Source organism: Simochromis diagramma, unplaced genomic scaffold (assembly GCF_900408965.1).
Source record: "Simochromis diagramma unplaced genomic scaffold, fSimDia1.1 OVJJ01000302.1, whole genome shotgun sequence".
NCBI lineage: Eukaryota > Metazoa > Chordata > Actinopteri > Cichliformes > Cichlidae > Simochromis > Simochromis diagramma.
In genome coordinates this window covers 3963592-3977993 of record NW_024386792.1, presented here as the reverse complement: position 1 = coordinate 3977993, position 14402 = coordinate 3963592, and the positions used below count along the sequence as shown (strand labels likewise).

At 40.1% G+C, this 14402-nt stretch overlaps 1 protein-coding gene across 2 annotated transcripts; it reads left to right on the top strand.

Annotated features, from left to right (window-relative positions):
- Positions 1–687: 687 nt before the first annotated feature.
- Positions 688–5474, top strand: lsm6 (LSM6 homolog, U6 small nuclear RNA and mRNA degradation associated). 2 transcript variants are annotated; one of them, XM_040023873.1, is made up of 4 exons: positions 688–815; positions 1133–1238; positions 1333–1446; positions 5294–5474. In XM_040023873.1, exons 2-4 carry the CDS (start codon positions 1145–1147, stop codon positions 5326–5328), a joined length of 243 nt encoding a protein of 80 aa, XP_039879807.1. In that variant the 5' UTR covers positions 688–815; positions 1133–1144; the 3' UTR covers positions 5329–5474. The 2 variants fall into 2 exon arrangements, with proteins under 2 accessions (XP_039879807.1, XP_039879808.1); XM_040023874.1 differs by lacking the exon at positions 688–815 and adding an exon at positions 874–896.
- The last annotated feature ends 8928 nt before the right edge of the window (positions 5475–14402 follow it).

Genomic DNA, 14402 nt, shown 5'->3' with positions numbered 1-14402 from the left:
CACTTACATGTTTCAGATCAACAAACAAATTGTAATTTTACACAAAGGTAACCTGAGTAAATACGAAATGTGGTTTTTAAATGATGATTTTATTGATTAAGGGAAAAGACTATCAAAAGCTGGCCCTGCTTGAAAAAGTTATTTTCCCAAAACCTAATAACTGCCTCTGGCACCTTGGCTCTCATTGGGGTTCGCTGGAGTCCCAAAGCCTTAGAAATAGCTTTGTAACGCTTTCCAGACTGAAAGACGTCACTGACTTTGTTTCTTATCAATTCTTGAAATTTATTTTTTTTTTTTAGATCAAGGAATGAGGAATGGTGTGTTGCTTTTTGAAATCTTTCACCTTTTACACTTTGTCAGACAGCTTACACTTAAGTAATTTCTTGATTCAGCAGGTCTGACAGTAACCAGCCCTGGCTGTGACTAGGGAAAAGTTAGCAGTTAACTCATGACTTAACAAGGGGGGATTATGTTTTTTCACAAAGGACCAGGTAGCTTTAGAAGCTTTTTTCCTATAACAAATGAAATCATAATTTAAAAACTGTATTTTGTATTTACTCAAGTTATCCTTGTTTACCTGAAAAATGTAAATGTGACAAATATGCAAAAAAAAAGAGGCACAAAATACAGAAGGCTCAGGCAAATATTTAATCACAAAACTATAGCTACTTTGTTGCCAGTTTGATAGCTCATAATGTGATTAGCGATCAAGCATTTAAGATTTTTGTCCTCAGCCGCTTTCCGTACAGAACACGCTTGTGATTGGTCAATCTGACGTCCATGCTAAATACAATTGTCTGGAAAACGTCGGTCTGGTGAGTGAAATGCTAACAAACATATTGATGCTGCATATAAAATGAAAGGGTTTCTTCTTGTGTTGTTGGGTGCAATAAAATGTAAGCATGATTTTCACAAAGACAGCGACCCTCGCTGCGCAAATTCACGGGAAAATAGTCGGTTAGCAGGTTAGTTATGCTCGTTAGCTAGCTAGCCGCTAACGATACTAGCCTGTTTGCGTTAGGAAATCGTTACTATTACAGACATGAACACGAGTTAGCTTTTGTTACGCTAATGTAGCTCCATGAAATATATCGCTACTATAGTATCTAATGCTCATCTTCCATCCTTTCAGATCACAGTCAAAATGAGCCTGAGGAAGCAGACCCCGAGTGACTTTCTGAAGCAGATCATTGGCAGACCTGTTGTGGTCAAACTGAACTCTGGTGTCGATTATAGAGGTACGTAACAGCTTAGCCACTTGTTTCCCCCCCCCCGTACTGATCGGTAAGTAATGGCTTTAAAGGAAAACACGGTGTGTTTGTGTACCTGCAGGTGTTCTGGCCTGTTTAGATGGTTACATGAACATCGCCATAGAGCAGACAGAGGAGTATGTCAACGGGCAACTCAAGAACAAATATGGAGATGCCTTCCTAAGAGGAAACAATGGTAAGCATGTCCCTTTTATGTAGACTTTGGTATGTAAGGCAGTATAGGTCTTCTGTAAGAAGACTGAAGTGCAGAATTAATATGCTAAACCTAAGGAAATGCTGTGCAGCTGTGACAGAGACGATAAAATAGATAAAAAAATAAATAAATGCAGGTTTATGTTTCTGAGGCCATCAGTTTTTTCTCTGAATGTCTGAAACTGGAACTCTTCCATGACAGTTGAAAGGAGACGAAAATATGACAAACACAGGTGAGGAGCGCAGATTAAAGTGTGATCTAAAAAGGTTGTCAAATAGCCAACTTACCCAGAAAAGTAACCTGCTCTGTAGGATGTTCCTCTGAAAACAGGAAGCTGTGGTCTGTCTGATAATGACTCACATTCAGTGCTTGCTTATTAATTCAGTTTAAATGAGGGCATACATTATGAATGGCACAACTTAATGGTGCCATAACCTTTTAGCTATGTTCTGGTCTAACACAACTCCTTTTTTACTTGTAAAATAAAAGTGTACACAGCTCCAGTAAGCTGTACAGTACAAGTCAGTTGTGAAGACTAACCAGAACCCTGAAACTGTAAAACTGAACTCAGAAATGTGTTTTATTATTTATTTTTTTTATTTATACCAGTACTTTTTTTTCCTCTTTAAACTGTGGAAAAGGTCTCTCGCCTTCTTGAAAGTATTGTGAGGGTTAGCCAAATGGTGATAATTAGTTAATGATAAAAAAAAAAAAAAATATCCCACTCAAATTAAATTGGTCTTCAAATTAAACTTTTTGCCTGCATTGATTTTTCGAAGTACATCATTATATGATAATAATCAGTAGATAAACTGTTAATGACAGTAGCTGTAAGCTGATGCCCGAGCTGATTTATTAAGATATTTTTAACTCACTAATTATTGTTAAAACAACACATTGTTAACACAGCTCTTGGGAACTGCCCTTTTTCACTCGTTGTCAGTTCAATATTGCATTTTCTTGTGTGTCTTGCTATATTTTTATGAAACTTTGTATTAATATTCTCCATGTTGATCAGCATAGACAGACTCGAACTTAGACTGTACAATGGTTTTGTACAGTGTTTGCCTCTTTTTGATTTCCTATTTTTTTGTGTTTGTCACACTTAAATGTTTCAGATTAAACTAATTTAAATACTAGACAAAGATAACACAAGTAAACACAAAGTGCAGTTTCTAAATGAAGGTGTTTATTATTAAGAGAGAAAAAAAAATCCAAACCTACATGGTCCTGTCTGAAAAAGTGATTGCCCCCCCCAAACCTGTTGGGCCACCCCTAGCAGCAACAACTGCAGTCAAGTGCTTGCGATAACTGGCAGTGAGTCTTTTCCAGCACTGTGGAGGAATTTTGGCCCACTCATCTATGCAGAGTTGTTTAAGTTCAGCCACCTTGGAGGCTTTTCAAGCATGAACTGCCTTTTTTAAGGTCATGCCACAGCATCTCAATCGGATTCAGGTCAGGACTTTGACTAGGCCACTCCAGAGACTTCATTTTGTTTTTCTTAAGCCATTCAGAGGTGGACTTGCTGGTGTATTTTGAATCATTCTCCCAACTCTGCTTCAGCTTGAAGTAATGAACAGGTGGCCGGACGGCAGAATTCATGGTTCCATTTACCACAGCAAGCCTCCGGGTCCTGAGGTAGCCTCAGACCATCACACTAACACCTTTTCACTGTTGGTATGACGTTCCTTTTCTAAAATGCTGTGTTCGCTTCATGCATGATCTAATGGGACACACACCTTCCATAAGGTTCAACTTTTGTCTCGTCAGTCCAGAGAGTATTATCCCTAAAGTTTTGGGGATCATCAAAATGTTTTCTGAGGCTGTTCCATGTTTTCGCCATTTGTGGATAATAGCTCTCATTGTGGTTCACTGGAGTCATACATCTCAAGAAATGGCTTTAAACCCTTTTCAAGACCAAGAGGTCTTTGTTTCTCATGTGTTCCTGAATTTGGATTCCGACATGTGCCTGGCTTTTGAGGATATTTTTGGTCTACTCCACTTTACATGATTTCTTGATTGAGAACAGGCGTGATACTAGTCAGACTAAACGCCTTCATTTGGAAACTTGTGTTTACTTGTGTTATTGTTGCTTAATATTTACATTTGTTTGATGATCTAAAACAGACAAACATTAAAAAAAAAAAAAAAATGGAAATCAAGAAGGGGACAAACACTTTTTCACACCACTGAAACTGTCCTGACACAGATTTCATGTTTAATCACTGGTATGCCCCTTTTTTATTTTATGAGAATTGGCTCATTGTAAGGCTCTTGTTTGCAGAGATAGTTTTAATATATTCTGTATTCACCACAGTACTTGGAACATTTTTTTAACTGTATTGTTTACATCTTCATCTCTCTGTCTGCATTTTCCAGACACCAGGCATGCACTGTATCCAGTGTGTGATTTGATCTCGAATGTGAGTCATGCAGGCCGGTGTTTCAGGCCGCAGATAGTGTTATTTTTAGTCAAAATAACCAGTACAGCAAACTATACAGATTATCTTTGAGGAGAAAAAATGTGGAACGTGGATGCTGCAGGGGGTCAAGGTTTAACATAGAATTTGCTAAATCATCATCAGCAGCACATTTTCTTGTTACTGGAATTATTGTTTTTTCTTTGGGACTTGTTTCTGTGGAATAACTTCTGTGTTTGGGGCTGCGCATTCAGACTTTTGTGAGGTGCAGTAGCTATTCACATAAAAAAAAAAAAAAAAAAAAAAAAATGAAAAAAAAAAAACACAATGGCTCCTCTGTTAAAGACATTTAAGAAAAAAAACATTTTGCAGTGGAGCCAGACTATAATTTATAACAGCTCATAAATAAAACAAATTAAAGACGAGAGAAACACCCTTCAACAGTGTTGCGAGCATTGATGTTACACAATTTAACCAGCAGAGGGCGCTCTTCAGCATCTCTCCTGGCAGTACAGGGTGTTTCCAACAACCAGCTGATTCGAGCAGCCGGGTGGAGTGTAAATGAATAACTACACACAAAAAAATGTTAGGGGAATATGTCTGAAAGGAAATTTAAAAAAAAAAAAAAAAAAAAAAAAAAAAAAAAATCATCCGACATACTGGAATATAGGATTTTTAAGTCACCAGATGTCTGTGTCGATCTTAAAAATCCTACATTAGCAGCACATTTTCTTGTTACTGGAATTATTGTTTTTTCTTTGGGACTTGTTTCTGTGGAATAACTTCTGTGTTTGGGGCTGCGCATTCAGACTGTTGTGAGGTGCAGTAGCTATTCACATTTAAAAAAAAAAAAAAAAAAAAAAAAAAAATGAAAACAAAACACACAATGGCTCCTCTGTTAAAGACATTTAAGAAAAAAAACATTTTGCAGTGGAGCCAGACTATAATTTATAACAGCTCATAAATAAAACAAATTAAAGACGAGAGAAACACCCTTCAACAGTGTTGCGAGCATTGATGTTACACAATTTAACCAGCAGAGGGCGCTCTTCAGCATCTCTCCTGGCAGTACAGGGTGTTTCCAACAACCAGCTGATTCGAGCAGCCGGGTGGAGTGTAAATGAATAACTACACACAAAAAAATGTTAGGGGAATATGTCTGAAAGGAAATTTAAAAAAAAAAAAAAAAAAAAAAATCATCCGACATACTGGAATATAGGATTTTTAAGTCACCAGATGTCTGTGTCGATCTTAAAAATCCTACATTAGCCTGCCTCTGTTTTGCTTTACGCCGCCTCATTGAGTATTTTGTCTGTCAAATGAGATTTTCGGAATTTTGATTTATTTTTATGGATCATCGTGTATGAATAAGATCCCCCCCCTTCTTTTCTCCTGTCTCCTTCTTACAGTTCTGTACATCAGCACCCAGAAGAGGAAAGTCTAGTGAAGACCATTTTGAGTTCATTTAATTTTTTCAGTTTTTAATAATGTTTCAGAAGACGACTGTCATACGTTTTTGGTTCTGTAAAGCTTGAGAAGCGTTTGTTTTGTAAAAGTGGAATATATTAATAAATTCTGAGTTTCGATTTATGTCTGACTCGTTGAACGTCATTTACACATATTGGTGATATTATCACAAGGAAAACAGCTATAGCTTCGCACATTTACCGGATATGGTCCAATCTAACTTTTTCCTAGCAGGAAAAGTAAGAATTTAACACAAACCTGCGTTTTCCTCACTCAGAAGGGCTTTAATGTTTAAGTAAATAAAAGGTGGTTAAGAAAGCTGGTGAATTTCTTTTGGCTCTGTCCAAACCTGCAAATAACATAATTTTAAACTATTTGTAGAGATGCATCATCTTGTGTGGTTTTATTTCCCATTTGGTGCCATGGAAACAAAGAAATGTTCAATGTAAAAACGAACTGAACTGTTTTTGAACACTTAGCCAGCACAAAATTGATGTGACTCAACAGACGAACATAGCTCACTGCTATACTAGCAAATGTCTTGTATTTACCAGTAGCAGTCAATGATGAAAGTGCTTTCTGACTGATATATCCATACATGCTTAATGATTTTAATAATTGTCATTTAAATCTTAAATGGCTTCTCTTAGACTTCCCCCTTGCTCGTGGGGAAGTCTGACTGTGGAAGACGAATGATCTATTTTTTTTTTTTTTTTTTTTGTCCTTTTAGTGAAATCGCTCGCTCACAGTTTATCCCCGGAGCAAGCGGAGACATCAAATCTACCACTGTTTTCCCAGAAGGCTTCAAAAGGATTAGAACATAATTTTGTAATTTGTCAGTCCTAATGTGCTAATTTTGTAATTGATCTTGATGCGACTGGCCTGCAGAAACCCATTACTGAATGGCTCGTGTACAAATGCACTCATCATTACACATAATCTGACAATCGGCCGCTTTATAATTCCAAATAAAACGCTTCAAAACAAGAATTTATAAACAAAAGCTCCTGTTGTGAGGCTCATTTAGCTTCAGTCTCTGGCTCTTTGGTTTGCAAATTGATCACAAAGATTTAGCTCAATATGACATCATGCTTTGATTGCTTTGTGCGCATAGATAGATATATAAATATATATGGATAGTTATAGATATATTTTTTTAAACCCCTACATCTGAACTTTGCTGGTGACTGTGTTGCAAAATACACTTGTTGATCACTTAATGCGCCGTCACAGATTGAATATCTACCTGTGAAAGAAAAAATGTGTCATGCAAATATGTATCACCGACCAACAAAGAGTACAAAGACTGCAGGACCAATCTATAAATGGTGCCACCTGCAGGCTATGTCAGGCTGCATTAGCATGTAAACAGATCTGTCAGATCAACTCTGACTGCCTACTGCTGCAGTCTTCCATGTTGTAATGCTTTTAAAAATGTCTCGGAGCGAACGGGCCTGCTTTATTTATTTATTTATTTATTTATTTATTTATTTTAAATCATCCGTGACTGCATAGGTGTTCTTTGTTCAGTCAGGTTTGGATTGGCTCTGCTGTGTTTTGCCCTGTGAAAATCAATGCGGTGGCACATGCAGGGAATTGGAAGTTTATTCCATTTCTGCGTCTGGCCTGTGGTCATTTAGCAAATGAGTTCAAAAGTGGCATCACCTCATTACGCTAAGATAAGAATGCTATAAATATATGATTCATTAGTTTCTTAATGAGAATGCTGTAGCGTGGAGGCATTGGAAGAAGGGTGGGGTTGGGGGTGGGTGGGGGATTCTTTTTCGTCCAAGGATGGATTTTTTTTTTTTTTTTTTTTTTTTTTTGGAGAGCCTTGTTTTCCAACCTGTACATGCGCACTCTGGCCCCTGGAAGGAGACAAAAGGCTGCCAAGGTCAGGCCTGACTTGAGAATGAAGGACGCGTTATTGATCAAACTCTGGCGAGCTGCAGCTATAAGAGAGGGAATGTTGGAGGGAGATTGAGCTGCAACACAGACACGAAACACAGGCGGACATAGACGCTGAGTGACACATATATATATATATATATACACACACACACACAGAAAGGCACGGCACACAGCGCAACACACAAAGAATCATTATGGCACTTGGCGAGGGTTAGTGCAGGCAAATATTTACCCACTGGAATCATAACTGAGCCGCTGGCCGTGTGGCCTCACAGGGAACCCAATTAATACCATTCACACAAATGACCTGGTGGGAGACATCGTGCTCTCGGACTGTGAGCTTTTTTTTTTTTTTTTTTTTTTTTTTAAAACTCTTGAATCAATGCAGGTTCTTCTTCATCTTGCATGTGCATGCATTTGTCCTTTAAACCCTCTGCAGAACAAAACTGTTTTTCTTTTAGATCACTGAACACCAAAAATCCACCTCCTTTTTTATTTTACATTTCATTTGAAGACACTTCATTCCATCGTCCAGGCTTACTTTGCGTAGAGCGCTGGTCCCCACTTGCCCGATCGCAGCGGGCTGACGGAGGATGCTGCAGTGGCTCGCTGTTGACGTATGGAGGTGAGTGATGGAGGGGAGAGGACAAAGGAGGGTAGAATAGGTGACAGCCTTGTTATGTAGGAGAGAAAGCCAAGGGGGGGCAGACTCAAGTCTTACAGCACCACCAGCTGCCAGAGCTACAAAACTACAGTGGAGACGACATGGGATGAGGGAGGGAGGGGAAAGTGGAGTATGACTTTGACCCTGACTGATCACTGCAGCATGACTGTCTAGCCTTTTCACAAGGGATCAAAGGAAGACAAGGACAACCTGAGATTCTGTTTTATAACATTTGGCTGTGCAATGTGGAACTTTTTATATGAATGGTTGATAAAGAGTGTTTTTCTTTTGTTTGTAAAAAATATATACACAAAAATATTCAATAACTTTAACTAAGGTGGCTCTTCCTGCACATTTACCACATTTCCGCTGCATCTACCGCCTGCACGTGTAGATGCGAGCAGCTATTTGTTTTTGCGTGTGTAAAGAGATCGCCCTCCTCACATTGTATTAGGATGTGAACTTGACCTGCTTTGACCTCTGCCTGACAGCCTGTCATGTGTTTAGGATGTAAATGATGGCGCTGACCTCACACTCAGCGGCTCCGCTCTCACGTTTCGCAGGCTGGGTCAGAGGTGCCATTTGGAAAGTGCAGAATAAACAAACACCTTAGAAACAGCATGGCGGTGGCTGACAAATTTAAATACGTTCCTCTGATTAATACGCTGAATGTAAGCTGCACGTTAACTGATTATTCCACGAATCAGTAATGGGAAACATGATTTTTATAATTCTGCCCCTCCACATCCCCCACAGTGAAGCAGCTAAGATATGATTGAAGTGTATACTTGAGGCTTTGATTCAAGGGAATTCATAAACTATTGCATTAACTGTTTAAGCATTGCACTCATTTCTTCCTCAATTTTCAGGCCTGAAAGTAAACCATCAGAGATCAAGTGATACAAAGCTTTATGACAGGTTTCACCGCAAATTAAGAAGTGGGACTTTGATACGTTCCATAACCCTAACCCTAGGCATTACCATTAAAGTGAAAAATCTAAAAAGACTTGAAGAGAGATGGCAGAAACTCTTGCAAGCTGATGGAGAATAAGTAAGGTGACGATACCATTATTTCCTCTGTAAATACAAACCTCTTCACAACAGCTGGTCAAGCCTGTGGACGTTGAAAGAGACACCTTGATTAATGTAAATACAGAAGGTTTCCAACAAAGTGCAAATAACTGGTATGTAAAAAGAGCAGAAAGGCTGGATTAGATTTTTTGCTAGATTATAAAAAGGCCTGTCTAGTTCTTGAAAAAGGTTATTTGTCAGCTAAAGTTAAGATTGTCTTGTATCCGAATAAGTGAAAAAGAAGAGAAAGAAGGAGCTATCATCATCTGTCAACCATGGTAACACACTGTAATGGCATGTGCATGTATAGTGCCAATGAAACTGGGTCTGTGGTGTTTGCTGATTATGTGAGCCTGTACAGCTACAGCTTCTGCTCAGGTTCAACCAAATGTTGAAAAGACTTAAAGCAAAGAAGTGGAAGTTTGTTAACAGGCTGATACAGTCATCTTACCACAAACCTAAGCATGCTTTTCACACATTAACAACAATAGTTGTTCCTGAGGCGCAAAGACTCGCAAATATAAAGCACCCAAAGGTGGCTGCAGTAAAGGCCCGGCGGAGGATCTCAAGGGAAGAGAACTCATCATTTTGAGATATCCACTGGTTCCAGACTTCAGGTGGTCACTGGTTGCAAAGGTTTGTGTCCAAGACTCAATAATATTCCTCATATTTATACACTATGTTGGTTTGAGCCTGTACAAATGCAGACAGTGCAAAAAGGGCTAAACGATTAACACAGTTTTGTTTTTTTGTTAAGCGAATCATGTTTTTATGCTTCATTTCAAATCCACTGTGAATGTGGTTGAAGCAAAAACAATATACATGCTGAGTCTTGAAAACACATCCATTCAGACAATGTATCAGCAGAAAAAAGGTGTGCATTACTTATGTGTTGATCCGCGAGCTTCTCAGAATCGCTTCCTTGTCTTTCAGGAACCTTCATCCACGTCCAAGTTTGATGGCTGTTTTGATCCTAATTGAGTGTGAAGGTCTGTGCAAGCCTGTGTTGTTCTGCAACCCCTAGGCTCTTTATTTAGCCTCGAGGACAGTCAGCCATGGCCAGAAATGCGACCCCTGACCTTCTTAACTGGAAGAATTCTATTTCCAGCATGGACAGGGTCTTCTGTGATTTATCTTCCCCCAAAACAGCCCGACGCAGATGGCAAAGTTAGCGGAGTGTGACTAGGTGCTCTTCAGGACGCTAGAGAACAGCTCTTTGGCTCTCGGTGTGCTGCATGCATACGCTATGAAGAGTAAAAGCTTTATTAAGGAAGGCAGGAAAAGTCTTGAATGATCCAGTAGCACGGTTCGTGTGAGTCCTTGAACCTTGGCCCCTAAAAGATTCTGCAGCTGTCCTGCAACAGTAGGGTCTATTTTGGAAACGCACTCACTTACATGTTAATCGTACTGTAGCACTGACCGTGACCTGACCCACTTACAGCTCAATAAGCTGTATGGATATGAATACAAAGCGCATCATCACTAGTCTAATCGACAGGCCAAAAACAGGTTTGTTAGTTTTGCGTTCTGTTGTCCCTCTTAGTGAACTTTTTCTGTGCCTTTGTCAGTAAAAACAGGCGAAGCTTCGGGCTAAAAATGTGTGATCCTCAAGCAAACTCCTTTAATCCATAAAAATAAATAATTAGGTAAATAAAATAAAACTTTTATTCTTCAATAATAAGTGTTTGACTAAACAGCTCTGCTGCCATATTGCTGAACTTTCCTGACACGAAAGGTATTTGTAATTTTATTCCAGTGCAATTCCCGACCACATCATACTGTAGGAAGAAGAAAAAAAGCTCACCGTTACTAATACTTGGTAGGAGGTAATTTTAGGTTGCACAGAAGTTATTGCATCAATGGCTGTCTTGGGACCTTGTCTCACAAAATAGTAAATGTAAGGATGAGCTCATCAGCGCTTGTGAGCAATAATCAGTGAATATGAGGTAAACGGCCCGTGTCAAAGAGCCATTTTCAATTACGTTTGCTTCAGAATGGCCCTTGCCTGTCCTGTTTGTCAGCCAAGTCTCACTATTATGCACATGAGATTTGCATGAAATACAAACTAACCCTGCACTCAGGCAATTAGCCTCCATTACACTGGTGTTGCGATTGCCAATTTGTCTGCCATGCAAGGTAATCTGGAGCGTTGCTGGCAAGCACCCAAAACGGTAATAATGGTAATGCAAGAGTCTTTTGTTGTTGTTTCCTCTCAGACTAACAGCCACAGGCGGCTGGTGTGTCACTGGATGAAATGTTGAGGAAGTGGAAATGTTTGCACGACAGTCAGAAGTTGAGACATGAACCTTTGTTCTCAAATAGTGCAGGCCAAAGGCTTTTGGGGTGCTGATTCGGTCTGATTCGCTCTCACCGGGTTATTCGGGGTTAGTTTTAAGTTTTGCTATTAAGCCTGGAAGAGTTGCCTGAGAGTTACGTATATGTCTTTTCAAAGGCTTTTTATGAGGGCCCAAAGAATCAATACTGGACCATGTGTATGTGAAAAGAACTGCTGGCAGCAAATCCAGCCGTAACTATCCCAGCTGTGCAGCTCAGGGCTTCAGTATGTTTCAGCTTCAACTCTCTACTCTCGCCACTATCACGCCATCAGATTTCATTCTAGCAACGGTGGAAGCTGTTTCCAGTGAAGATGCTGCGTACTGGGAGACGGTTAAAAGAAAAAATAAGAAGAGTGTGAATCTTTGACTTCTATAAAATCATATTTCTACCTATGATCAAGCTGACTGCTAAAATAAGCTTTTTTTGGAAGAGAAAACAAAGGTTAAAGGTAAAAATATAATCTGTAGGGTCTGCTGCAAACATCCGGTATGGTTTTCAGTCCACAGTGGTGCAGCTTTGATTTGCTGTAATGAATGCTCATGGCGTTGTCAGCATTTCGGGGTGCTCTTGATGTCGGGATAAACTGTTCCAGGTCTCATGGTTCGACCGCTCATGTTTCTTCCTTTGATAGTGATAGTACAGCATGCTCTGGTTAAAACATCCAATAATAACCATCAGTAGCAACAACTCAACATGTTACGAACTGGAAATATGCTCCAAAAATGTTCTTTTGACCGATTTGTTTTACAGAATTCAACCTGTCTTTCACAATCAGCAGCACCGACTGTTGCGATGTTTGATCGTGTGTGTGTGCCACACTAGAAAGGCCTTTGTGTGCATGTTTGGTCATCTCAGTTTGTGTGTCCACTGCTAAAGACGGAAGCTCTGTGGTTTGACTTGCTGCACTCAGACTGCCTTTGATATTGCTCAAGGGCAAAGCCAGACAGAAGAGTTATGACTTCAGCCCATCTTTGACTTTGGCCGTCAGGGAGGTCATAAGGAGGCTACAATCACACACACGAGAACACATATTAAACTACTTAATCTATCACAAGAATGCACAAACGCACGCACGCACGCTTGCACACTGGACTGCAGCCACCATGAGAGTCAGAGAAACACAATTAATGGCTTTTTTATACCTCAGTTAGTTTGTGTGTGTGTGTGTGTGTGTATGTGTGTGTGCGTGTGCACAGGAGAGAGAGAGCATGTGAACATTTGCGTCACAACATATTAAGAGACAGACGGGGGAAAGCACCTTTCACATCACGATATGACTTCCCGTACAGCGCAGCGCGCGGACAAGAGGCCATTAAATTCAATGTGACACCCGCCGGGTGAGCCACTGATGCTTTTTACGGGGGCGTGTCACTTCCAGAGTTTTTAACGAGCGTCACTGCGAGCGAAGAGGGGACGCTCTTCGACTCACTCCAGCAGAAGGCGCCAATAGAATTGAAGGAGCAGGTTTTATAGGGACCGCACATGTGATGGTACGGACTGGAGGAGGAGGCGTCTGATAGACTTTTATGTAGAGCCTAAAGTGATGGGGCAGCACTTTTAACTGAGCATACAAATTGAAACTTGAACATATTCTTACATCATTTTTTAAATTTTGTTTATTGTGACAACTGATGGGATATTCCTCTCTGGAAAAGATTCTATAAACTTCAAAAGCTTTATGGATATCGACATGTAATCTGGGCTGCGACCAAGCTCCTTTTGCAGCTTCCTTCCCCCAAGTTTTGAAAGCACTATCCGAGCTCCTTGTGCCCTCTTGTGGTAGATCCCGGTGATGGCTTTGCCCCTTAGCCAGCTACTCAACTCTTCCTCCTCTTCCTTATTTTAATTGACCTGGATTTGTTCCTTTGCTTTGCTGTAATGAAAAAGCAAGAGGTGCCTCGAGACTGAAAAATCCTGTCAGCTTCGCCCTGCAGCAATTCCCACACCCCAAAACTGGGTCCCCTTTACAAGATCTCCTGTTTGAAGCTGAGCAGAAATAAAAAATTTAAAAGACCTGGGTGCTTCAATGCCTTGCGATGAATAATTAAGAAATATGCATTTTCAGATAATGGAGAAGAGAATTTTTAATACATCTGGATGTAAATCCATTGGAAAAAGAAAAAAAAAACACTGCACATGTTTGTGTGGAGCTGGCACTCGAGTTTGTATTGTATTCTTATTTCTCTGTGTAAAGATGCAGTGAAATATTTATCCAGAGTTTCCTGTTAAACACAGAGAACGAGCCTGATCGCTTTCTTAAAATACAGAAACCTGTACAAATGGGTCCAGTATGACACGCATGCATATTAATGCGGTCTGCTCAGTGCGCTGCTCAGAGGTTCGTGTTATCAATACAAGGCGATCAATATTCTACACGATGAACAAGGCCATTCAATCAAAACACGCTGCATGAGAAATGAAAGAGAGATCAAACTGAGAAATGAATGTATTTAGCAGATACAAAGTCCTTGGGTGAATATATAAAATCCATATAAAAATACGCATTTGTGTGATTAACAAAGATGGATAATGGTGCTGTACTTTTTTAAAAATGTCATTCTGAACATGCTGAAAAACGTAGAGGCGATAAATGCACAAGCAATTTAGTCAGTCATACCTGCCACCACCTCCGTCTGACGGTGTCACGGCAGGTCACGTAAAAGCCATATTTCAGGTTAAATTCTCCCCTGCTGCTCTTTCCCCACTCCCCCTCCCTACTCACCCATGTCATGTTACAACTCCCAATACACCTATGATTCATAAACCACAGGGCTGTTTGATTTTACACTTGATGACTCATCACAGGTTTAAGTCTTCATATTAAAGCCCGGTGACAATTTTATGGTCTCCATACTGGAAGGAGAGCGAGCGTGCTGTGCCACGATACAACAGAAACTCCCGTCTGTCTTCATAACTCATCTCTGTGATGGCAGAGCTGGATTGAGTCATCTTCGCTTCCGGCTGGTGCTGTAGCAGAAAGCCTGGCTGAATGCTGGGGCCGAGGTGTGCTGTATGTGTGTGCATGCGCGGCGTTTTGTTGTGTGTTTGTGTGAGTGTGTGCTTGAATG